General features: G+C 42.3%; 2 protein-coding genes across 4 annotated transcripts in view; one reads left to right on the top strand and one right to left on the bottom strand.

Moving 5' to 3' along the window:
• Positions 1-6,851, bottom strand: part of KIAA0319L (KIAA0319 like) — a 67,166-nt gene extending 60,315 nt beyond the window's left edge. Inside the window, exons 1-2 of the mRNA XM_072136847.1 lie at positions 6,701-6,851; positions 5,237-5,388 (exon numbers count right to left, since the gene is read on the bottom strand). The gene's annotated coding sequence lies outside the window, so the exon portion shown is untranslated. The remainder of the gene's footprint in view (positions 1-5,236; positions 5,389-6,700) is intronic.
• The window catches only part of LOC140118667 (transcription factor AP-2-epsilon), a 64,071-nt gene continuing 44,967 nt past the window's right edge, over positions 6,712-25,815 (top strand). Inside the window, exons 1-7 of one of the 3 annotated variants that reach the window (XM_072136851.1) lie at positions 6,735-7,049; positions 7,666-7,792; positions 10,486-11,484; positions 13,844-14,085; positions 16,215-16,442; positions 17,176-17,318; positions 19,700-20,201. In XM_072136851.1, coding sequence (XP_071992952.1) covers positions 7,673-7,792; positions 10,486-11,484; positions 13,844-14,085; positions 16,215-16,442; positions 17,176-17,318; positions 19,700-20,136 — 2,169 coding nt within the window. In that variant the 5' untranslated portion in view covers positions 6,735-7,049; positions 7,666-7,672 and the 3' untranslated portion in view covers positions 20,137-20,201. Of the gene's footprint in view, positions 7,050-7,100; positions 7,241-7,665; positions 7,793-10,485; positions 11,485-13,843; positions 14,086-16,214; positions 16,443-17,175; positions 17,319-19,699; positions 20,202-25,815 lie in introns of those variants that run through there. The other 2 variants (XM_072136849.1, XM_072136850.1) reach the window with 2 other exon arrangements.

The following is a 25,815-nucleotide window of genomic DNA, read 5'->3' as shown; positions in this document are numbered from 1 at the left end:
GGCATCACAAAGTTGGTCTCTGTTGAAGGTGTAACATACAAATAAGCTCTTACACATATTTTGTGGCCAACACTGTAAATATGCTGCAGAACTATACATCAATCAAATATTATATTTCTCAGGGCCACAAGCCACAGTGAGGCGGATGACCAGGCCACACACTTGCTTACTGACACTATATGGGAAGACCAAGATCCCCTAAAATTTGTGCTGAAGATGAAAAGGTTCTCACAAGAAATCATAACACAAGAATTGACACGCTAAGAAAACACAACGGACGCCAAATACTTAAAGGGAATGAGTCTCCAATAGTAAACCAGGTGACAAAATATATAACTTTTTTAAACTGCTTTTATTTTCGGACTTTATTTTTTTCTTCTATTTTTCTTCTATTATCACATGGGCTTCTATCTTGCCTGTGCTCAAGTAACAGCATCTAGTGATACTTTGAAGCCTTCTCATGGCCATAGCCAGCAATAGTGATGATGGAGTTAACGCACTGTGGTCTATAGATAGGTGTAGATAAGCTGGGACATCATCTTTTGTCAGTATCTTACACAAACTCTTACAACAGATATATGACTAGCTTTCATTAATTGTTTACGTTCAACAAGCCCCCCACCAATCAGCAAGTTATACCTTATCATTTGCATAGGGGAAACATTGATGCAACTAAACAATCCCTTTAATGCCATCCTCCTCTAACATGTGTGAAACATCTCAACACAGATGGCCAACTGTATTCTGGACTCTTCATTAGCCAGATTATAAACATATTTACAGAGAAGAACACTGTAAGAATATGTACATGGTAAACATGGTTCTAAATGCTCAATGCCCTTTAATTGAGCTTTGTTAGCTCCTAATACTTGATATGAAAGCAATCCACTAAGCTAATCTTTTCATCTGCCTGGCAGGGATGGAAGGCTTAAGGGTTCTTCTAAGGGCTGAAATCCGACTCTGTGGTATCCTCATCCTGTTTCAGCACTCAGAGCAGGTCTGCCTGCTTCCTGGGGTTTACAGCTACAAGAAAAAAATCCCATGGTCTGATTATAAGGCTTTACATTTCATCCCCTGAGTGAAATTTACTTAGAAATTCAATGTATTCAATAAACCATGGCTTTGTTAAACTTGTGAATAAATGTACTTAAATATATTGGGTAGTTATTTTCCAAGTAAGAATAGCAAGAGTAAACTAACTATACTGATACACAGGAAGGTCAGTAGAAGCATCCATTGTCAATGTATTAACAGCTCCAAGACATGAAGACAACTGATGATGACAGAATCTATTAGATTGACATACTGCATAGTACAATACAAAGCAACATGTTCCTAGATAGTAGATCTACTAGAGACGCTCAGTGTGTAAGTGGCATCATTTCTAAAGGTGTGTCCTTATATTACATTATAAAACAGAGTTACCTTTATTTGATGTGGAACAATTATTTTCCACCTCCTTGTTTACACACTATGGTAAATATTCTGTCATACATGACTCACAACACAAAAGGATCCTTGAGCTGTTTCAGATGCAAGTCAAAAACGGTTTTAAAATAAACAAAAGCAAATGAACTGCACGTAGAAAGTTCCATATACCATTGAATACTATCATCCAACACAATTTGGTGTGTTTAAAAGGCGCAGTCACGGGAGAACAAAATGAATAATAAAGCCTTCTCTCAGGTCTCTTAAGATTGAGATAAGATGAAGATAACAAAGATTCTTGTGATTGAGACAAGTCCTCTTACAATACAGCTAAACATTGATCTGTACAGAGCTAAAAAATGATGGTGCTATAGAAATAAAACTTTATCATTATTTTAAAAATGATAGAAGCTAAACAGCCAATCATTTGTTAGTCTTTTAAGGTAAAAAAAATAAAGTTTGCCTTTTTTGGGATTAAATAATCCACTCCATTTTGAGACATCTTATCACAATTTTTTTTCTTTAGTGTTGCAAGACACATTTACATTCACAAGAACAGGTAAAGAAGTAATCCAACATGTCAAGATAAAACAACATGTACCACACTGCCTAAAGCAGTGTAATAACACTGTCGTATAAAATACTCCAAAAAGGCTTCCAAACACAACTTAAATACCTGCTGAATGTTAAATCTGCCCCAATGTGCCTAGAAATACTAGTACCCAAATGTTTAGGTAGATATCTTTGGACTGCCTCACTGGCTAGAAATGGCCAGCTCTTCCTTATTTAAGCAGTTGATCAGATCAGTCATTTGTACCTTCTTCAGCCAAAGTTTTACAGAACAATGTATGTATACGCAGCAGGATTTTCCAGATCTTGTCAGAACATACTCCATTAGCTACAGGTCCTGTTCTCCAGTAACCATTCCACTTCACATGCGCAGCTTCAGCATATGTCCAATTATGAAGATTTTACCATGTATCATATCATTAAATTCAATCTAATTGTGAAATATTTAGCAAAAAATCTACACCATAAATTTAATGTACATTTAGAATCCGCGCAAGTCAATTTCAAGTAATTTTCCTCCCAAACAGTTTTGTTCAAATGTCATTCACTTTACTTGTGCTCTTATACAAATCCAGAATGTAAATCTTCCGAACATCGATCCCATATGGACGTAGGGGGATATTTATCAGGGACTCTTCACCACTTGTAATCATATTCCCCAATCCGCCACCTTCAAGCCAGTGAAGGGTAGACGCGGCAGCGGGGAGTTGCCCGGCTCAGTGTGTTACTGTCCTCCTGGGCCCTCATCTCCATCTCGCACCTTTTGTGGTAATACTTATTGGCATTGGCTTGCGTTTTTGGATCTTTGCATCATATTCCATCATTGGTCAGTGCGGGCATGGACGGATATCATGCACAGTGAGTGCACAGATTGTTGCACACCCTCATGCCAGATCTGCTGGCTGTGGTGACTCTACTCCAGCTTATACACACCTGCAATGCATTTATATCTTGTAGTTAGTGTTGTGGGGTTTGTTTGTTGGGGGCCCAGGTCTGGATGACCTGACATTATCAGGTGTCAGGCTCCAGTTGGTTCTTCATTCATGGGTGCACCATGTTTGCATCCTTTTTAAATGTTTTTATCCTTTTTTAACCAATTTGACATGCTTTGTGCAGCGCTGCGTGATCTGTGTGCGCTATACAAAGAATTTTAATTATTATTATTTTTTGATTGATGTTTGCTTTATGTCTATATATGTATTGAAATAAAGTATTATTGTTTTTTGCTACATGACACATGCTCTCTTCTCTCTAATTTTCACAAATGACATGTCTACTTTATTCTTTGGGCCATTGAGATTACGGGGATACCAAATTTGTATAGGTTTTATAATGTTTTCATACATCTTCTGGCGCTAATAACTTTCTCATATTTTGGTGTAGGAGCTGTGGGTGGTGTCATTTTTAGCGACTTCTGATGAAGTTTTCAATGCTAGCAATTCGGGAGCTATTTTCAGTTACGGGGTTAAACGCAGTGAAAAGCCGTTATTATATTTTGATAGATCGGGCATTTTCGGATGTGGCGATACCTGAGTGCTTATGATTTTTACTGTTTATTTATATCAGTTCTAGAGAAAGGGGGTGATTTTAATTTTTAGGGTTTTTTTCTAAAAAATTTTTTTTTTTACTTTTTTTGAATTTTACTTTTACTATTTTTCAGACTCCCTAGGGTACTTTAACCCTAGGTTGTCTGATTGATCCTATCATATACTGCCATACTACAGTATGGCAGTTCATGGGGTTTTCAGCCTCATTCATTACACTATGCAATTAGCAAATTGTAACGAAGACCAGAGGCTGTCATGGCAACCAATCGGCACTCCCCGATGACGTCCCGGGGAGTGACAATCTCCAACAAGCTGGTGGCACCCATGTGCCGCCATGCGGGTTAGCACGGGTGTTACCGGTAAGTCTTTGCTGCCATATTTCGTCACTGATGGGCGTTCATATCATGCAAAGTCCAACAAAAGTGTGCCGCAACCCTGTGTTAAAGGCACACCAAAACAAAGTTAGTGCATTCTGTCGGGGCAGTGCAGGGAGCGCCAGATTCATGAAGAAACGCATTGGGGGTCATTTACTAAGGGCCCGATTCGCGTTTTCCCGACGTGTTATCCGAATATTTCCGATTTGCGCCGCTTGTACATGAATTGCCCCGGGTTTTTGGCGCACGCGATCGGATTGTGGCGCATCGGGGCCGGCATGCGCGCGACAGAAATCGGGGGGGCGTGGCCGAACGAAAACCCGACGTATTCGGAAAAACCGCCGCATTTAAATGCCGAAAATGTGTCGCTTGGGGAGCGCTCACCTTCACCTTCTATGGGATGGTGCATTCCGGGGCGTTAAGATTATTTTTGGCGCTGCAGCGCCACCTGGTGGACGGCGGAGGAACTACCATCTTAAATCCCAGCCGGACCCGAATCCTGTGCAGAGAACGCGCCGCTGGATCGCGAATGGGCCGGGTAAGTAAATGTGCCCCATTATGTTCAATTTGTCTGTGTAGTGTGCAGAATAAATGCAGTGAATATACTGCATGGAAAATCTGCAGTAAATTTGTAATAGTATTCATTTTTCTACAGGGAAAAAGTTTTAAATTCTGCCAGGGATATGCAGCACATCTTTCCTTTCAACAGAAGAGGAGAAGCATTTATAAAATCTGGAGCAAAATGCATGGTGAATCAGCATATTTTGCTCCCTTGTGTCAATAATAATAGGGATCATAACACCTTCTTGGGTAAATTTGCCTGTACAGGGTTACGTACCAGATAGGGTCTGTAGGTTTGTTCTTAAGTTGAATTTGTATGCAAGTCGGAACTGTATATTTTAGAATTGTAACCCCAGCCAAAATGTTTTTGTCTCTGTGACAATTTTATTTTAAAAATATTGGATTCTCATATGAACCAGAATCAACAATAAGGCTTCATTGCTGTCACCTTTGATAACTGTTACAGCTGTTCATTTTAGCCTGGGATAAAGTACAGTAAATTACCAAGATCCGGAGGTCCATTTGTAACTAGGGGTCGTCTGTAAGTTGGGTAAGGGGACCGCCTGTATTTTCCATACTGCATTTTTCCACATTAAAGTACAGTGTATGTGAATAGATCCTTATACTACAGCTTCCCAATGAGTATATGTATCACAATTATAAAATAATCCAATGTACATTTGGCATGAGCCACCATACACTTAAGTGATTTGAAAAGCCTGTCCATAAGGAATAGAAAACAACTACATATCTCACCTGAATCATGTCAGCTGCTCAACAATATCTTATTCATGGGGTGGCAGTGGAACCATTGTTAACCCCAAAGAGATGACAGTAAGACAGTAGCTTCCAACAGGAATTCTGATTCTTGAGTAAAACTCTACTTCAGCATCAAAATCTTTATTGAGCTGCAAAATAAAAATAGAAAGAAGACGTCACATAACAAGTATAAAGTATTTCCCATGATCTCTAGGGAACAATGGTAAATCCTTTAGGTCCCTATGAGCACCGAAGATTATAGCGTTGATTATAGTACGGGGTCCTGTGCCAAGTGACTTGCTCCATGTTTATAAAACACAACTTTAGCAACAACCAGGATAATTTACTGATACACTGGAAGGGTTGATAAAGTGTAAGAGCCCCCACACATTAATGGATAGCTGTGGGTGCATTTACAATCACCCTTCATGTCCACATCTACCCCTTGTGTATATTCCATTGGACATACTGTACCCACTACTTAAAATTTAAATTGAAAATCTGTTAAAAAATGATAGTTTAAGAGACTAACTGGTTGTAGTCCATAAATATATGAGCCATCGTGGAGGACTGGCACCAAAAAAGAATCCAAATGTCTTGTGTATGCCCACAACTAGGTGGGATAAGGTGTAAGTCATGACAGAATTAGTGCCCAGGAATGACGGGGCAAATTGGGCATAGGGGGGTCGTCAGCCAGCCTGCGGCATAGGGGGGTCGTCAGCCAGCCTGCGGCATAGGGGGGTCGTCAGCCAGCCTGCGGCATAGGGGGGTCGTCAGCCAGCCTGCGGCATAGGGGGGTCGTCAGCCAGCCTGCGGCATAGGGGGGTCGTCAGCCAGCCTGCGGCATAGGGGGGTCGTCAGCCAGCCTGCGGCATAGGGGGGTCGTCAGCCAGCCTGCGGCATAGGGGGGTCGTCAGCCAGCCTGCGGCATAGGGGGGTCGTCAGCCAGCCTGCGGCATAGGGGGGTCGTCAGCCAGCCTGCGGCATAGGGGGGTCGTCAGCCAGCCTGCGGCATAGGGGGGTCGTCAGCCAGCCTGCGGCATAGGGGGGTCGTCAGCCAGCCTGCGGCATAGGGGGGTCGTCAGCCAGCCTGCGGCATAGGGGGGTCGTCAGCCAGCCTGCGGCATAGGGGGGTCGTCAGCCAGCCTGCGGCATAAGGGGGTCGTCAGCCAGCCTGCGGCATAAGGGGGTCGTCAGCCAGCCTGTGGCATAAGGGGGTCGTCAGCCAGCCTGTAGTATAAGATGTTAATCACAAAACTGTGGCTCCTTGTACATGTTGTTGGGCGTTCATTGTATTAAGGACATCTGCACACTATCCCCCTAAACACAGCGGGCATTACCTGCCAGCCATCCTATGTCACACACAACAGGTGCAGGAGACTCCACACTGCAAAAACTGTATAATAAGGGAGCAGCACTGCCATAGGTCTCCCGTGCTGGGATGCCATGCACCACACATACCTCTCAGTGGCCGGACGCTCTGGGATGTGGTGCGCTGTCCTGCCGTACCTGTCGCTGTCCACCAGCTACACCCGGAGCCCCTCCCCCTATCCCCAGCCAGTTCCCTCCTCCTCCTCCCGGAAGTGGGGGCTTGTGCTAATGCCAGGGCTTCCTCTCACTGTCTCCAGCATGGCGTCGGTTACCATGGTACCCCCTCAGGACACTGTCTACCTCTGGCATTGGTGGAGCCGTATAGCGGAAGTGTTGTAGGGAAGGGAGGCCGGAACACACATGTGCAGCTGCAGGAGGAGAGGGGACGGGAGCCGGGAGGAGTCAGTGCACGGAGCGCGGATTTCGCAGGTTACGGAAGGTATGTGCCTCGGGTGTGTAATAGAGATATCCATGCGGCAGAACTGCGAGTGACAGGATGATCTGTAATACGTATGGGTTGTCACCTCTCACCGAAGCTTAGCTGATAGGTGGTCAGTCTGATCAGAATTCAGCCCCAAGAAGATATATACCTTGGGCCACAACTGGGAGAAGTCTAGAGGAAAGCAAAATGTATGATGCAAACCTGCTGGGGACATGACTTTCCCTATACATACAAATGTATACATAGCCTATAGCTCTTATAACCTGGATGCTTTATAGCAATCCATCCAGACCTTTGTGGTGCTGTGTTCCAGGTGACTTTTCAGTGTAGATATTTTAGCATAGTTTTTTTCTAATTGTATTGACCATGTGGATGACGTAATGTACTAGGTTTCTTAGGAGGGGGTTATCTTAGATGCTTATAGGGGGAGATTTATCAGATGTCTAAGAGCAGAACTATTCTAGTGGCCTATGGAAAGCAATCAAAGCTCAGTTTTCAGTTTCCCACAACTGTTTATAAAATTAAAGCTGCGCTCTGACACTTCTGCTACATCTCCCCCATGGTCTCTTGTGTTATGGCTGCTGATGTTGCTGATTTCTTCATCTTATGATAGCTAAAAAATGTCTAGTGGAACGGAGGCACCAATAGGTGACAGCACCCAGAATTCTACCCTTGAACGTTGCTTGGAAGTTCTTCGAACAGCAAAGAATGACAGTGAGCAGTTTGCGGCTCTGCTTCTGGTAAGAAAACCTTTTACAATATTACTGTTCTTTTTATTTTCCACATCCAGGGCTAAAATATATTTTTTCGTTTCTCCCTTGAAGCTGTAAACATGTGGTTAATGCTGGCAGTGCCAGAGCTGGTTTTATTTATTTGATAGCCTATACTTGGGACATGTTGCTCTATGTATAAGACAGTCTTTGATTTCTCTCAGATTATACATGAAAGTATTGTCCTTAAATAAATATGGCTGCTGAAACACACATCAGTTTTCACCCTTGAATATGACTTTAGTCTCTAAACTCTACAACCTTCCCACACACACACACTAGTCAGTAACCTTGTGAGGTTTGGTGTTAAAGAGGACCTGTCACCTAAAATTTCGGCACTGCTTAAACAAACGCCACAGTGTTAGAAGGAGAGCGTTACCGGAAATCTCCGGCAACGCTATCTAACACTGAGGCGGGGTCCTCTATCCCGGACCGCCCCGCTCGCTCCATAAGCCGGTGGTGACTGCCGCGCATCATGCGGCAGTCACCGCCCCTAACCCCGGCCCAACCCCGCCCCCACATGAATATATTGGACCGCTTTGCGAGCAGTCCGATGATTACATTGTACCCCGCCGCAGTGTTAGATAGCGTTATCGGAGATTTCCAGAAACGCTATCCTTCGAACACTGCGGCATTTGTTTAAGCCCTAGGAGCTGCTTACTTTAGTTAGCAGCTCCTAGTGCCGAAATTTTGGGTGGCAGGTCCTCTTTGGTAAAACAACAACTTAGACGGTGTCCCCTTTATGTTGTGTGTTTACTTTCTGCTGTCAATAGTCACATGTTACTGTGATATTCTGCATTTTTAGGAACATGGGAAATTTAGTGTAAGAATCAAAGACATAGGTACTGGAAGAGAGCCAGCCAGGTCACACTGGATCGGCCTCTCACATCTCTCCTCCCTCCAAGACCTGATTTTAGCTGCCATTACTCGTATAAGGCTGAGGAGATACCTTACACTGAGAAAATGCCTAATACACTATAAAGCCTCTTGCACCCGAATGTGTACTTGCTCAGGACGTAACCTGGGTGAGCATGCCCGGCTGCAGGAGAGTGAGTAGGTGAGTGCTCCTCTTTCCTCACCTTTTTTTTTTTTTTTTATAAAGCCCGAATGGCTGTCACTGTAAAACAGAAAAATATAGGACATGTCCCATGTTCTGAGCAGCGGCTGCCAGGCTCGTACGTGGTCAGGTAAGACACAGGGGGAAGATTTATGGTAATTTGCAATAAACAACTGCCTGCACCACATTTATAAAGGGTTTTAGACAGTGGGATTATCACACAAGGGGTTATCACACTAAAAGATAAAGAGAATCGTACCAAAAATAACATGTCGTTATAAGTCTTGTACCTGGGGAAGCAGAAATTAAGCGTTCAATTTATCCATTATGGTTCCCCCAAAAAATTTTGCTTTGGTACCGTAAGATTCCAACATCCCCCCATGGTGTATGTTAATGTTTTATGCCTTTATGCTTCTGATAATATCTTTCCATGTAGGCATCCTAGGAACTTGGTCTTAAATCGTTTCTCTCATAATGTCCACCACACATACATACTAAATGTGAACGGTAATAACATGGGAATTATTTAAAGGGGTTGTCTGAGACCTATGTGGCTGGAGGGGTCACTGCCTAATAAAATAAACTTGTACTTACCACCGTGGTCCCTCCTGATGTCCCAGTTTGTTTACAGGGGCACGGAAGTAGCCTTTAGACCAGCTTCCAGCCTGCCACTTGAAACCATTCCCAATGCTGTATCAGGCCCTGAAATATGGGGACAGGTGGGCGGTGGACAGGTGGCTGGTGCAGCTACTGTGTCCCTGTAAACAAACAGTGGCACAGCCCGGAGAGGCAGCGGTGCAGGACACCGGGAGGGACAACTGAGGTAAGTACTAGTGTATTTTTTTAGGCAGCTCCCCTCGGCCACATATCTGTTTTTCATAGGTCTCGGACAACCCCTTTAATTCTTCCCTGTTGCTGGTGAGCCATTTGTTTGCCTTTGATACAGTAACTACTTGGCCTTGGATGGAGTTATTAGAGAAAAGATGGTGGCTGAAATATGAATTATGTAACATTTTCTTTTATGTGTATAACAAGATGTATGTTTCCAGATGTGATCTCAGCTATACAGGACATCACCTTTTCCTGACCTCCAAATTATTAGGTTTTAATAGCATGTCTTGTTCATGTGGGTGCTGTTTTAAGGCCCAAGCATCCTGGCCTGGTTAATTGACAAGTAGAGTATAGTTCATATATTGCAGACATAGTCATGTATAGAAATCATCATATCTTTTCATAACTTAGACCAGTGCTGGGACCACATTGTAGTCTTCTGTGATTTTTCCCAGCAATTTCATCTCATATTGAATACATTATTACAGTATGGTTATTAGATTTACAAGGATAGGTTTCTACAAATGTCTGTATTAATTCCACAAAGATTGCACAAGTCTGTGTGTATGATCTGGCTGTTTAGGGAGCAAATATCTGTACTGTCAAGACCTTTGATTTCCAGAATAAGATTCTCTTGCTACCTGCATCTGCACTGTTTGATGTATCAGCAGTTTGAATAAGAGTGCCTTAATCTTGTAAATGCGTCTAAATGTGACCTATAAGTTCAAACTTGCCACCGTTCCTGGTATAAATATTCTTTTAATTATTCCTTCAGGTAACGAAATGTGCCCGTGCACAAGAACTGGACAATGAAACACGACATCGGATCTTTGATGCAGTTGGTTTCACTTTCCCAAATCGCCTTTTATTTTCCAAGGTGACACCTGAAGGATGCCCTGACTACTTGTATCGAGGCCTGGGGTTGACTCTTTTAGCTTGTTTCTGCACAGACCCATCTCTTGCTTCACATATACAAGTTATCAATAAAATTCCAATTCTGAATGAAACTCTGAACATCTCCTGCCATGAAGACATGAAAGACTTGACCTGTATAATAGAGGATGCCTACCAATGTATTTTTGGGATCCTTGCCTCTCCTGAGGGGCCAAAGCACTTAGTTTCTGCTGGCACTGTATCTTCTCTTTGTGAAGCTTATATAAAGCAGAGTCACGGATGGACACAAGCCCTCAGAATACTTACAGCATTACTCACGTCTCTGTCAGACAGGTGTTGGAAGAGAAGCCGTAATGAACTTCAGTGTTTGCTGGTTAAACTTAGTGAAGACTTTGACAATGAGGGGGACTCCCGTAAATTTCACTTAGCAGAAATACTTCCGGTATTCCTTCCTCCCTCTCCATATTTGATTGAGACCTCTTGGGGCACAAACTGCCTAAATCATCTATCAAAAGGTTTACTTAAAATCCTTAGTAGTAAGCTTAGTGTTTCGCAACGGGACCCGGCATTTAAGCTGGCAGCATGCCTTTCCAACACTTATGGATCCTCTTGGATCAGGATTGACAGCAAAGTAGAAAAAGCTAAATTCTTGTCTCTGTTGGTCAACTTGGCATGTGTGGAGGTGAGAATGGCACTGGAAGACCCCATGCCACTGAATTCAAGACAAGCTGCAGCCACAGCATGTTATGCCCTTATTGAGATGGGTATTCATGAGTGTACAAAAGAAGAGTACCATCCATTGCTTAGAGAAGAACAGAAGCTGCAGCTCCTCCAGGTCATGCAGGAGGCTTGTGCAGCTGTAATGTACTATTTGAAGCAGGTATGTTTGGATTGTGTTTGGATCAACTGTTTATATGATAACATATCTCGCACAACTAGCAAAACAAATATCCTACCAGCCCCTTAGTGCTCCATATAAATGGAACACTGGTATGAATGGCCCATTGCTTCCCATCAAGAACATATTGACCATTCATGGGGTGCAATTGGTCAGCCGTGTATCCTTTATCTTGTTGAGGGGAAATAAGTGGATAAACTCTATAAAAGGAACCTTTCACTAGCTCCCTAAGGTCAGGTAGAAAATTTTCCCTTTTTTTTTTTTTCTTTCCCTCTTTATGTGTATTCTCACCATTTGACCTATAAAGAAAAAAAAATCTCCCCCAAAGTCATATGAAAAGAGTTGCCCTTTGCCTAAGCTCAAACAAGCTGAGAGCTCCTATTTTGGGCAGTAAAGCACAACTTACTTGCTTGGTATTTCTTTTAGGGGACAAAACAACTTTTATAAAAATATGTAAATAAACCACTTTACGTCACTGTCTGTTAACGCACGCCCTAACTCTCAATCATAACCTGGTCCTGCCCGTCGATCTCACAGACAGGCGGTGAGGCAACCAATCGGTCTGCGAGTCTCGCGTATGTGTGTTGTTACTTTCCTTGCTATCCAACCGGCTATGCTAAGAAAGTATCAACTTGCATGCGCCAAGACTTTCAGACTTCTGGGTGACTTTCCTGAAGAATCCTGCTCTTCCAGTATTTAAGAAAACATTTTACTCTCCCTAGGAGAGATAAAATGCAAGTAAGTTATAGCAGTCTACCATCAGTTATTCTGGTGGTAGATATCCTTTAACTGCCCATATCTCCAGTTCTCCACTTTCCTGATGAGATTACTTGTATTGCTTTATATACCGTATATATACACAAGTATAAGCCGACCCGAGTATAAGCCGAGACCCCTAATTTTACCACCAAAAACTGGGAAAACCTATTGACTTGAGTATAAGCCGAGGGAGGGAAATGCATTGATCACAGCCTCCCAGTATATACCCAGCAAGCCCCCAGTAGTATATAGCCAGCCAGCTTCCAGTAGTATATAGCCAACCAGCCTCCTGTAGTATACAGTCAGCCTGCCCCCTGTAGTATACAGTCAACCTGCCCCCTGTAGTATACAGTCAACCTGCCCCCTGTAGTATACAGTCAACCTGCCCCCTGTAGTATACAGTCAACCTGCCCCCTGTAGTATACAGTCAACCTGCCCCCTGTAGTATACAGTCAGCCTGCCCACTGTAGTATACAGTCAGCCTGCCCCCTGTAGTATACAGTCAGCCTGCCCCCTGTAGTATACAGTCAGCCTGCCCCCTGTAGTATACAGTCAGCCTGCCCCCTGTAGTATACAGTCAGCCTGCCCCCTGTAGTATACAGTCAGCCTGCCCCCTGTAGTATACAGTCAGCCTGCCCCCTGTAGTATACAGTCAGCCTGCCCCCTGTAGTATACAGTCAGCCTGCCCCCTGTAGTATACAGTCAGCCTGCCCCCTGTAGTATACAGTCAGCCTGCCCCCTGTAGTATACAGTCAGCCTGCCCCCTGTAGTATACAGTCAGCCTGCCCCCTGTAGTATACAGTCAGCCTGCCCCCTGTAGTATACAGTCAGCCTGCCCCCTGTAGTATACAGTCAGCCTGCCCCCTGTAGTATACAGTCAGCCTGCCCCCTGTAGTATACAGTCAGCCTGCCCCCTGTAGTATACAGTCAGCCTGCCCCCTGTAGTATACAGTCAGCCCAACCTGCCCCCTGTAGTATACAGCCAGCCCAACCTGCCCCCTGTAGTATACAGTCAGCCCAACCTGCCCCCTGTAGTATACAGCCAGCCCAACCTGCCCCCTGTAGTATACAGCCAGCCCAACCTGCCCCCTGTAGTATACAGCCAGCCCAACCTGCCCCCTGTAGTATACAGCCAGCCCAACCTGCCCCCTGTAGTATACAGCCAGCCCAACCTGCCCCCTGTAGTATACAGCCAGCCCAACCTGCCCCCTGTAGTATACAGCCAGCCCAACCTGCCCCCTGTAGTATACAGCCAGCCCAACCTGCCCCCTGTAGTATACAGCCAGCCCAACCAGCCCCCTGTAGTATACAGCCAGCCCAACCAGCCCCCTGTAGTATACAGCCAGCCCAACCAGCCCCCTGTAGTATACAGCCAGCCCAACCAGCCCCCTGTAGTATACAGCCAGCCCCCTGTAGTATACAGCCAGCCCCCTGTAGTATACAGCCAGCCCAACCAGCCCCCTGTAGTATACAGCCAGCCCAGCCAGCCCCACCTTGTGAGACAGGAACATGGTTGTTCACTGAACAAATGTGTATTGTTCTGTATTGCAGATTACCTTAATTATGATTTGTTTCAATTTAGGTGGGTTGGGAGAGAATGGAGGATCCATTTCTACTGGCTTCAGTCAGATTGCTTGGAGTCTGGCTTGCCGAAGAAACGTCCTGTCTTAGGCAGGAGGTCATCCAGCTTCTGCCTTTTCTTGTCCATTACATGCAAACATGGTTTCAACGAGGAGTTGCCTACAGGAACCAGCTGAAAGAAGCATCTGAGATGGCATTGCTGAGCAGCAGCTGGGGTGGCTTGTGGCCTGGAGATGCCATAAGGTAGTAAGATATGTTTAATCTAAACCCTAATTTTCTAACCTGTTCTTCTGACCTGTGTAGTATGTTGTTGCAAAGGTGCCATGGATTATTTGAAGATTTCTTCCATTAAAGGGCGTCTACCACCAGGATGAAAGATTGTGTGCATATGAGCCTGAGGGGCTCCAGGTGCCATTAACACCAATGGAGCCTTTTTTTTAAAAAAAAATCTCATGAATTCTTTATTGTTCAATATAAAACTCACAAGGGAATATTTGACTGGTATCAACCATTCATTCCCAGCAGCGTGAACACAGTAATATGTTTATCAGGAGCATTGCTCCTGTACTTAACCATTTTTTGATCAATGGTCATTGATTCCTGAATGTCCATGCCATTTTTTTTTCTTTTGTTCTGTCCTGCTCTTTTTTTTTATCTGACAATATATTTGGTAAAGCTTTACATCACAACATACAATTATAACAATCAATTAACGATTTTTTTTTTTTTCATGACTTGTGAGACTTTCACTTGATAGGATCGGTCTATTAATTGCATTTTTATTTTACTTTAGAAAATTAAATAAATGACTACAAATGTGGAAAAAAATAAGAATTTTTTGTTATTTTTTTTTTTCGATTAAAGATTTTGTAATAAGTAGTAAAACTTAATAAAGTTTAGTAAAATATGTTATACATATGTACATCATGATCCCATCCACCTTATTCAGGTTCAGCTACAGATGTATAAAACACAACATATATAAAACATATGGTGTCCTATTAAATAGGAGAATCCCCCCTCTATTCAATATTAAGATTGTGTTTCACAGAAAAGGAGATGTCCACTGTTAGGCTATATTCACACTGCCGTTGCCCGCCCGTACCGTAGCGGGCAACGGCAGTGTACGGGGAGAGGAGGAGGAGGTGAGCGCACGGCGCCGTATTACGGGAAAAGATAGGACAGGTCCTATCTTTTTCCCGGGTACGGAACGGTACGGTGCCGCACGTGTGCTGCACTGTACCGCTCCCGTAGGGCGCCGTGCGCCCATTGCTGCCTATGGGGGGCGTATATCGGCCGTATATACGTCGGCCGTATATACGTCCCCCATACGTTAGTGTGAATGTAGCCTTAATGTTACACTCAGAAATAGAAATCTTTATATAAAAATTTACATTTTTTACTGTAACTTTGAGTGGATATCTTCAGTTCTGAGAAGCTTCCATACACAATCCTGACATCTTAAGGTACTAAAATGTACTTTTAACCTTATGCAAATGAAGTGTAAGCGCTGAAGGGGGTGTAACAGAACCCCATTGGGCTCTTGCTGTTACATGCCACCTGAAGCGCTGTTCCTCTTACTTGTCTCTCTCCCTCCCTCTGTCTGCCAGAAATATTGTGGCAGCACAGTACTAATACTCCTTGCTGCTGTAATATTACAGCAGGCAGAGGGAGAAGGAAGAGCCAGAGGAGCAGGCGTGCGTGTTACAAGGGCTTTACTTGCCGTATTCAGCAGCGTGGGTGGTTGATGCCACTCAAATTGACAGGCTTCAAAAGCCTGAAGATTTCAAGGATGAGTGCCATTCCTCTTCTCCCTGAACGGCATTGTCTTTTTAGGATTGAACAGAGCACCAATCTTAAGAGACCTTGCGTGAAAGGGCTTTTGGGAACCATACTTATGATGTGAACCCCGGCCTTCCTGCTGCATTTAATATATATTCTTGTGTATCCAGAGTGCGGCAGGATCCCCTTATACTAGTGTGCAAGCTACACCTATACTATACTAGTGTGCTACAGATCCATGTGAATGGGTGCATTTCATGGACTTCAAACAATGGATCCATGGTCCTTTGTTTGCCACCCATTTGTCAAAGTTTTGTGAGGTCCTCTCTGATGCTATTGACTACTGAAAAGCCTGAGCCACAAACACAGACAGGAATAGGACCGGCTCTGAGTTTTGCAGCTCAGGCAGTAAGCTTGCATATGGGTTGTGGAAACCAGTGCCAAGTGTTTGAGCCCATGGAAATCACATGGTACCACACAGAAAAAGATCATTATTGTGCATGAGTGCTAAGTCTTACACCTCTTGACTATAACATATCAAATTATATTTCTCAACAAGATAAAGCACCTGTTATTTCTTCTTCCTCCAGGTTCCTTCTACCTGCTCTATGCCACCTGAGCGCTGAAGAGACTTCACGAAAAATCCTTATCTCGGAAGGAGTTCCTGCCCTGCTCTGTGAATACTACCAGCTAAAGTGGCAGATATTATCGTGTGAAGAAGAGCTTACCCCTGAAAGTAAATCGGAAGCCCAACTGAGTCTGCAGAGCTGCTGTGGGGTCTTCCTCAATCTAGTGGTGACAGAGCCAATTCTTGTTTGGTAGGTATGAGATCAGACACTTTCCCATAGTTTTAATTCCACATTATCTGGAGAATTTAGGGATATACTTTTACATGCAGATTTTTGAGCAATATGAATGTGGATATGAAAGCTAAATGTTAATTTTCTTTCTTTTGGTGTCCACTAGATAAGGCTAATTTGAAAGTTTTTAAAGTCCATTTTTTTCTTGCTGTAAGTAAAAACCAGAGTGGAATTATAATGAAAGCTCTTAAATTTGTCTTTTGTTTATCTACATGTATAAATCCAGCCTCCAGCAGTATATATCTCTTCCACTGGTCTTACCTGTTGTACTTGTTCTTTATTTGCTCAATGTTTGTGTGCCATGTGACTTCTAAGCCATTTCTCTGAGGTATGCCTAAATAGGCGCTTCACTGGTACTATTCCATTATAATACAGTATAAGAAGTACAAGTCAAGTTGGATGCAGCCAAGTACCACTTATTAGTTAATGCCCACTTGGCAAAAACCTAATTCTAGATCCTCTCTATGCAGAGGACATGTTGCTGCAGCCAGCATACTTCCTTCAGGCACGTTTGTAAGATCCCACTGGTGGAGCCGGCTTATAATCATATGTCTCAGTCTATTGTTCATTAAAGGTTCACTACACCTCACATAAATGAATTATGGAAATTACATTATTTCTGTTATACTCATATTATTACTTACATGGATTCACCAATATAATTCATTTCTTTTGTTTTCACATCCTCCAGTCAGGAACCCTGCTTCGTGGACCTTCTGAAACTTCTCATGCAGTCTCTTCCTTTGCAATTGATAAAGGAAAATCAACTCATTCTAGTGGCGAATATGTCCACTCTGGGACTGATGATGAGCCGGCTACTAGCTTCGTCTCCAGGTAACAACAGCTGATGAAACTTATCTTGGCTCTCATGCACACAATTGTATATTTCACTCCTGCTCTAGCCGTTGTTTTTGTGGCTAGATTAGATTCCGAAGTATATCTGTGCGTTCATACACACTGCTGTGGTTTTCTCAGTCCCATGAGCCTAGTGCCCCTGAGAAAAAACTTGGAGCAGGTCTTACTCTTAGCCGTGATTGCAGTTCTGCCCTCTTATAGGGGTCTATGGCAGTGATGGCGAACATTTTAGACATAGAGTGCTCAAAATGAGACACACTAGCTTTTCCAAAAGTGGCAACACAGCAATTTAGACAGTAGCAATTCCAATCTGACCCTGTCCACAACTTGTCAAACTTTGGAAAGGACGAGAGAGCACAGGATGGGTCACTTTAAAAAAGCAGGGCACTGCCTGAGACTGCAGGAAGATGCCATGTTTGGGAGACAGTCCGTATGCCAACAGACAGGTCTCTGAGTGCCATAGGTTCGCCACCACTGGTCTATGGGAATGTGAAAAATACAAATCCCACACAGGTGTCCTTCATGTGCTGTCCTTATTTGCAAATCAGTTGCTAAGTAACATAATCATGTGACATTCCAAGGGGTTTGGACAAACTACTGACGTGATCTGCCTGCCTTCCCTTTTTTTTTGTTTTTTGTGAATCCGCAAAATTGGGTGGCACACCGACTGTTTGTATCTGTGGACACAAGGCTCAGAAAAATTCCCATGCTTTATGGGCAAAAAAATGAACCTTTAAAAGAACAATAGATTAAGCATGTTTAACCCATAAATGACTACCATACAGGTATATATGCATTAACTGCACGTGTATGAATTTAATGTCAGTGGCTTATGCACATAACTGGAGATTTTCACTGTTAAAGAAAAAAAAGTGATTTCTATATTCAACTCTCCATTCCCGACAGTAACTTTAACATTGGATATCTCCAGTTCTGTGATACATAGAAACGCGATCCTATATGATGTTAAAAGAGATATTAACCTCTTCCTGATGCATATTGCAGCAAAGACTTACCGGTAACACCTGCGATCGGTGCTAGCATGGGCGCCGCCATCTTGCCGGAGATCGTAGTCTTCCAAAGACCCGAGGCTGTCTTGTTTTAACCCATTCATTACAATGTGCTAATTGCACACTATAATTAATGAGGAGGGAAATCCCCATATACTTTAGTATGACAGTATAAGCCTAGGTTGTCTGATCAATCTTACCATAAAGTACCCTAGGGAGTCGGATAAATAGTAAAAAAAAAAAAAAAAAAGTTAAGAAAAAAATTATAATAAAAAATAGAAATTCAAATCACCCCCCTTTCCCTAGAACTAATATAAATAAACGGTATTGCCGCATCCGAAAATGCCTGATCTATCAAAATATAATGACGTTTTTTCTTTTTGTATTTGTATAAAAACATTATAAATCCTAAACAAATTTGGTATCCGCGTGATTGTACCAACCTAAAGAATAAAGTAAACCTGTCATTTGGGGCGCACAGTGAAAGCCATAAAATCCAAGTCCACTGCATTTGGAATTTTTTTCCCTGCTCCCCACTACACGGAATGGAATATTAAATACCAACAATATGAAGTGCACTTTGTTGCGCAGAAAACAAGCTGCCACAGAGCTCTTTACACGTGAAAATAAAAAGTTGTAGATTTTTGAAGGTGGGTAGTGAAAAATGGAAATGAAAAAAACAAAGGGCCAGGTCGTTAAGGGGTTAAAGTATAGTTTCCTTTTTTTTAAATATATTTTTATATGTGTTTCCAGCTGCCATGGTTCACAAGATATAACTGTTTGAAGTCAGCCCCCCCTCCAGCATGTCCACTGTAGGCAGAATGGAGAAGGAGGGAGCTGCAGTGAGACACAGCAGAAGCACCTATACCCTATGCATTTCTAGCTAAACCTGGGGAAGGTTGATTGATGCTGTACCTGTTTTTTTACATATTTTGGTAAAGGTTTATAAAATTTTGTTACTTTTGAAACTTATTGGGAAAATGGACAAAAAAGCATATTTTTTTAGATTTGTTTATTGTATAAAGAATAAATATTTAATTAATAAAACTATTCTACATTGTTAAAGTCTCACATCAAGAAAATAACAAAGTAAACATTGTTATGATATGTGAAGCTGATCCCAAGAAATTATTTTGTAAAGCATTTCCAAAGATATCATCATTTGAAGAAGAAGAGCAGAACAAAACTGCAAAAATTGATCCATAGTCACAGAAGGGTTAAACCCATTATTCAAGTTCTCCGCTATATTGCTCAGGGAATACAATTTATTTCTATTTAGTTATACAGTTTTATGTAATTTATTCATTATATCTGATACAATTAAACATTCAAACCAATTTCTTGTTTCAGTTTGTCAAGAAAGTGTCTCTCGAGATTTCTTTTTGGCAGTAATTAAATTCTTAAGCCGCTGCCACGTGGTGTCGGGTGAACCTGATGAAGACAAACAAAGCATTGCCCTCCGCGATGACTATGCTGTAGCATGGGCCGACATCTCTGAATTGTGGTTCCTGGGGCTACAAGCTTTCTGTGCCTGTCTTCCTTTGTTGCCCTGGTTGTCCTCTCTGGTGCTTACATCTGGTTGGTTTCAGGACTTGCTGCTTCTGCTGGAAAAAGTTTCGCCACAATCTGTGGACTTAGAGCTGGTAACTTCACTGCAGACCCTTCTGACCCAGTTGGCTCAGATCAGTGGACCCTGCAGAGAGCTCATTCAGCATCATGGAGGTGCAGAGAAGGCAAATGTATACGGCATGGCTGCCCTGGAACAATGCTTATCTGAAATGGTCTGAGCACTTACTTTTTACTTTTAGTCACTCATTTTCCTTTTGACTTATTAAAACCAGATAACAAAATACATCTCTTTGTACTAATCTGTATTAATTTATTTTATTTTAATTATTGATTTTGTTTTCTGTACATGATTATTTGGCTGCCATCTTGGTTGAGCTGTGTTAACAGCATTTAGTTATATGCTTTAGAGCAGCCTTATGCCCATAGACAATGGTCTGGAGCAGACCAATAAAGTCTCTTGGAGAATTGTTCCCACATTTTTTCCCCATATTAAGAGTTAATAAGTAGTGACATCATCTATGCTTAGAAGTGGGTGGGCTCAGTGGCACTTGTTCAGAAGTCGGGGACCTCATTGATATGACCTTCTCTCTCCAACTGAGGGAGACTAATTGGGATGACCCCTTTTGTGAAAGACTCCCAACGCTATATTTCAGTATACTGTTTTGTCCCCCTTTGTCATTTTACAGTCCCTTGCTAAATTTCTGAAGTATATCCCAATTCTCTCTTATTGGGAAATATTCCTTAACCCCTTAATGACTGCCGTATTGTGTTTTTACGGTGGCCATTAAAGGTGCTTTCTACGTTGGCTCACCAGAAGATGATTGCAGGAGATTGCCTCCTGTAAGCGACGGTGTCGGGCTGTGTTATCACATTACCTGGACTCGGAAAACCTCTAATCCTGGGTGTTTAACCACTTACACGTTGCGGTCAAGCATGTCCGTGTATGACTTCTGGATTAGACCCCTCCAGGTGAGCTTACCAGGGGATCCGATTCATCCTGCTGCAACTCGGGATCCTGCCAGGTCCTCTGCACGCCAGGTTCTGCCTCCTGGCTTTAACTAAATGAGCATGTGTCATCATACTTAGTTACTTACATTACACACTGCAATATGTGTGTATTGCAGTGTAACGGCCTAAACAAGCGACCGGACAAATACTTGTTTAAGCCCAAGTGTAGAATAAATTTAAAAAGTAAAAAAAAAAAAAAGTAAAAATTATATAATAAAAAATAAATAAATCCCCTAATCACCTCCGTTACATAGAACAACCACATAAAGTATATAAAATGCAAAGAAATACATGTACAATGAATCCTAAGCAATATTGAACCTGCACAGTGAACGGCATTATAAAAAAAAAAAAAACAACACAAGGAACTTCCTTTAATACCGAATATATACTGGAGTATAAGCAGAGTTTTTCAGCTGAAAACAAACGCAGCTTATTCTCAAGTCAAGAAAAACCTATGATGTCAGCGGCGGCTGATGTCATAGTGTGTGTGGCTGGCGCGCATGGACCTGCCTCTACTGAGGAAGAAGCACAAGAACCGCAAGAGTGCCGGAAAGGTGAGTTTTGGCTTTCCTTTTTTTTTTTTTTTTAGTGCTAACGGCGGCTGATACTGGCTATATACGGGGGTAGGAGGAAGGGGGGGGCAGGGGCTGGCTGGTTACATACTAGGTGTTTGTTGGTTGAAGGAATGGCATGGCTATATACTGGGGGGCGCTGGCTATATACTAGGAGGCATGGGCTGGCTACTAGGAGCAGGAGGCAGACTATATTCTTTGGGTACGCGCCGGCTATATACCGACGGGGGACAGGAGACTGGCTATATAATGGAGGGCATGGGTTGGCACCAATGCATTTCACACCCCAGGCTTATACTCAAGTCAATAGGTTTTACATTTTTTTTTGTGTTAAAATTGGTTCTCCGGCTTATATGTGGGACGGCTTATACTCGAGTATACATGGTATATAATTTTTCATCAAATGCCCTCACAAAAATTTTTCTAATAAGCTATTAAAAAAAGTTCCCAAAATGGTATCCATAAAAAGAACAACCTGCAAAAAATAAGCCATTAACCGGCTCTGTCAACAAAAAAAACAAAATTACAGAAGTTTGCCCCTGAAAAGTTTTTGATACTGAAGCAAATGTGATTTTCTTCAATATTGGTTTTACTGAGTAAAATTGAGCAAAAATAAGAAAATAAGGTTATTAATGTAATTGTAGTGAACCAGAAAATAAAGAATATGGGGGATTTGTACACTTGGGAGAATTGGGTATTAAACTTTGCAGAGCATTTCATCATTTAATTCATTGTGAAAGTGTAATTCTTGGCCTAAATGAATGTATTTTCCCCCAAAAAAAGTTTCTAAATTGCACATCCATATGGGTTTAACCCATTTGAAGCACTCAAAGGGTTAAGACTTCGTAAGAGTTTTTTTTTTTACATATATTAAGGGGAATGTTATTTTTATAGTGGTGTTAATTCATAGGGTTTTATTATTTCGGCATCTCAAATTCAATTGAAATCTAAGTTGTTCCTCAAAATGCGAGTCTTGACGATTTTCATGAAAATGAGAAAAATTGCACCTAAACTTCTAAGCCATAACATCAATAACATCCTAGAAAAATTAGATGACACATAAAAAACCATGTCATCATAAAGCGGACATTCTAGAAAAGTTAGTTTAGTTAAGCTATTTTGGTGGTCTCACTATCTTACTGGAACGCAGAACATTTACAACTTTGAAAATTAAGAATTTTTGAGAATTGTTTCCAAATTTTCATTTTTTTTTTTCAAAACGAAATGCAAAACTTATCACTTAAATTGTTCAGCTAACATAAAGTACAATGTTTCACAAGAAAACAATATTAATCACCTGGATATGTTAAAGCGTTTCGAAGTTATAACCAATTATTGTGACGCATGTCAGATTCTGAAAAGTGAGTCTGGTCATTAAGCTGAAAACAATAATGTGAGAAAAAACTCAGAGCAGGGCCTTTTCTTGGCCGTAAATGCAGCTCTGTTCTCTAATAGAGGCGGGGCTGTGACGCAGCCCAGCTGTTTTTAGGAGATGGCCTGCTATTGGTGGTCTGGTTGCTTCACGGCGGGTCAGATAGGAGGCGTGATTTTACTGGCAAATTAAAATATATAAAGTGCTATTAGTGCTATGTTGAGTGTACCTGCTCCTACTGACACATCTCAGCCTGGGGGTCCTGCTGCTGCTTCCCTGAGTCCCCCGAGTATATTGGGTAAAATAGATTATTTTCCCTTACTCATGCTATATTCTTTTTGTTTTATACATGATACCTTATAGCCTCCTAAACTACCTAACAAATGTTCTACTTGTAGAAAAAAAGCCTCCACAGAGCCTCATCCCTCAAAATCTAGAGTGCCACCTATTCCTTTGCCACAACCTCTATTGTGGATGCCTTAATCAAAAAGGAGTGGAGAGATCCTGAAAAACATTGCATAAGATGATGAAAGCATTTGGGAGGCAGAAAGAAGATGCACCTGAAGATTTCCAGAAAAATGTCTTTGCTATTTGAAGTTTTAGGTCTTCTAAAAGACCGGATGAATAAAAAACAGAAAGCCTACTTAAAAAATAGTGGGGAAATTCCATGGCCATTCTGCGCCAAAGTATTGACGCACCACATGACATCAGGAACGTCTAGAAAAGTGATATGGGTTGAGCTTTAAAAGTGGAGCTATAAGATCAAAAAATAAACTCTGCAAACTACAGTGTGAAGGGGATTGTCTGTTTTAAGAAGAGTTGGACAATATACTGGAAAAGGCTTTAGACTAGGAAAAAAGTATTCCAGCTGAGCTGAGATATTACCACCTGGGTCCGTCTTTTCCTGGGCAAAAAAAGACTCAAGGTCATTTCAAAAGGAGAGACACTGTGGAAGTGGTTTTCTGTTTCACCCCTACAATTCCAACAGAAGTGACCAATGGTGCCAGGATTCCGGTGGGATTGGTTTTACCAAGACTGAGAAGATTTATCTTCCTACCCAAGATCAGGGCACTGATAGCCACAGGCTAAAGACTGAAATTCAGCAATCTTCCTCTAAGAAGATATATGATGATAACAAATCAGACAGTGATAGAGACAGAAATACTCACATTGCTTTAGAAGGAAGTTATTGTACCAGATACGTCGGACCGCTCTCAAAGTAGTCCGGCGTATTCATGAGGGGGCGGTTTCAGGCACTGCCTAATATATATAGCAGCAGTGTTTGTAAGCGTTATCGGAGGTTTCTGATAACGCTAACATTGCAACACTGCTGCGTTTGTTTTCACACTAGGAGCTGCTTACTCTAGTAAACAGCTCCTAGTGCCGTTTTTCCTCTTTAAGGGGGATTAATTTCGTATCTGGATGATATTCTGACTTCTGCCCCAACAGAACAGTTACTTAGGTAACTTAGGTATTCGAAACATTAGCTAGTTTGGGCTGGCTAAGATAATGGAAGAAATAGCATTTACGGTAATACCATCACAGAGAAAAGTATTTTTGGTGGTTTTACTAGATTCCAGATACTGTATTCAACAGTGATTAAACTCATAGTGCTAGTAACATCCTTGATTATAGCATTGAATTGGGCCTAAGCACACACAAGAACTTTAAATTTTTTATTATTGTGCTGGGGCAAATCTGTGCCTGTCCCGGCAGCCACTTGCCTTGCAGGTCAGACGAAAATCCGTTTTGCCAGCTTCCCTAAGCACTTATAAGTGCCAACGTGTAGAGTCTACAACCCCCAAAGCCCGCCGCAAAACAGGATGGATTTTGCTAACAGGGGCTTGTAGGATGCTAAGCTTTTAGGGAAGCGGCAGGTGGTAAAAGCTTGAAAGGTTTTGGCTGATATGAGTCCGGGCTGAGGAAAAATAGATGGTGGAGCAGATTCTGGAGTCGGGCATGAACAAGTTGCAGGATACTGGCCACAAACACCAGGGCTGGAAGTCCCAGTAACACAGAGCAGGCAGAGGGTGAGAGCACCAGGTATTGACCTACTACTTGAGCAAAGTCAATTGGCACAGGAAACACATTTATAGCCCATCCCCATGCATGATAGGGCTGCAGTGCAGAGCACCAGCCACCACAGGGAGTACAGTGAACAATCTGTATATTCGCCACCAGGGGGAGTCAGAATGCAGAATCATGACAGCATGCAATCTGCGTGCTTGCCACTAGAGGGAGATAGAATGCATAAACAGCAGAACCATGACAGTGCCCTACACAACCGCATCACACAATACAATGGGGCTTATTTACTAAGGGCTTTGTGCCGGACTTTTGTCAGACTGTGCACATTCTTCTAGGCTAAAACGTTGCACATTGCACAGGTATTTATGAAGTGTCTGTGTCGCTTTTGTGTCGCACGCGTAGCTTCACTGACTTCCATGCGAAACTAATGTCCGAATTGACACTTTTTTGCTGTTTCGCAACGCATAAAAAAGATAATAAAAAGTAGCATTGGAAGTGTCAGCTCATCCTTGAAAAAATGGTACCTCGGCCAACTCCAACTCCAAGTTATTGGAGTCAAAATATGGTAAAAGTATACTATATACTGGGAAGCTGAGACCAATGCATTTCCCACCCTCGGCTTATACTCAAGTCAATAGGTTTTCCTAGTTTTTGGTGGTAAAATTGGGGCCCTCGCTTGTACTCGGGTTGCCTTATACTCGGGTATATACGGTAGTTTATACAGTGATTTGCGCTGAAATTACAGTGTCAATTGTGGGGTATCTGTATATTGCACATTGCCATACCTTTTTTGGGCTATAGTTTACAGCCAGATTTACATGTGAAATCAACATAGTTTATACAGAGATTTTTGCTGAAATTACAGTGTCAGTTGTGGGATATCTGTATAACACACATTGCCATACCTTTTTGGG

Source organism: Engystomops pustulosus, chromosome 2 (assembly GCF_040894005.1).
Source record: "Engystomops pustulosus chromosome 2, aEngPut4.maternal, whole genome shotgun sequence".
Lineage (NCBI taxonomy): Eukaryota > Metazoa > Chordata > Amphibia > Anura > Leptodactylidae > Engystomops > Engystomops pustulosus.
The sequence above is the reverse complement of the archived record's forward strand: the minus strand, read 5'-3'. Positions and strand labels throughout refer to the sequence as shown.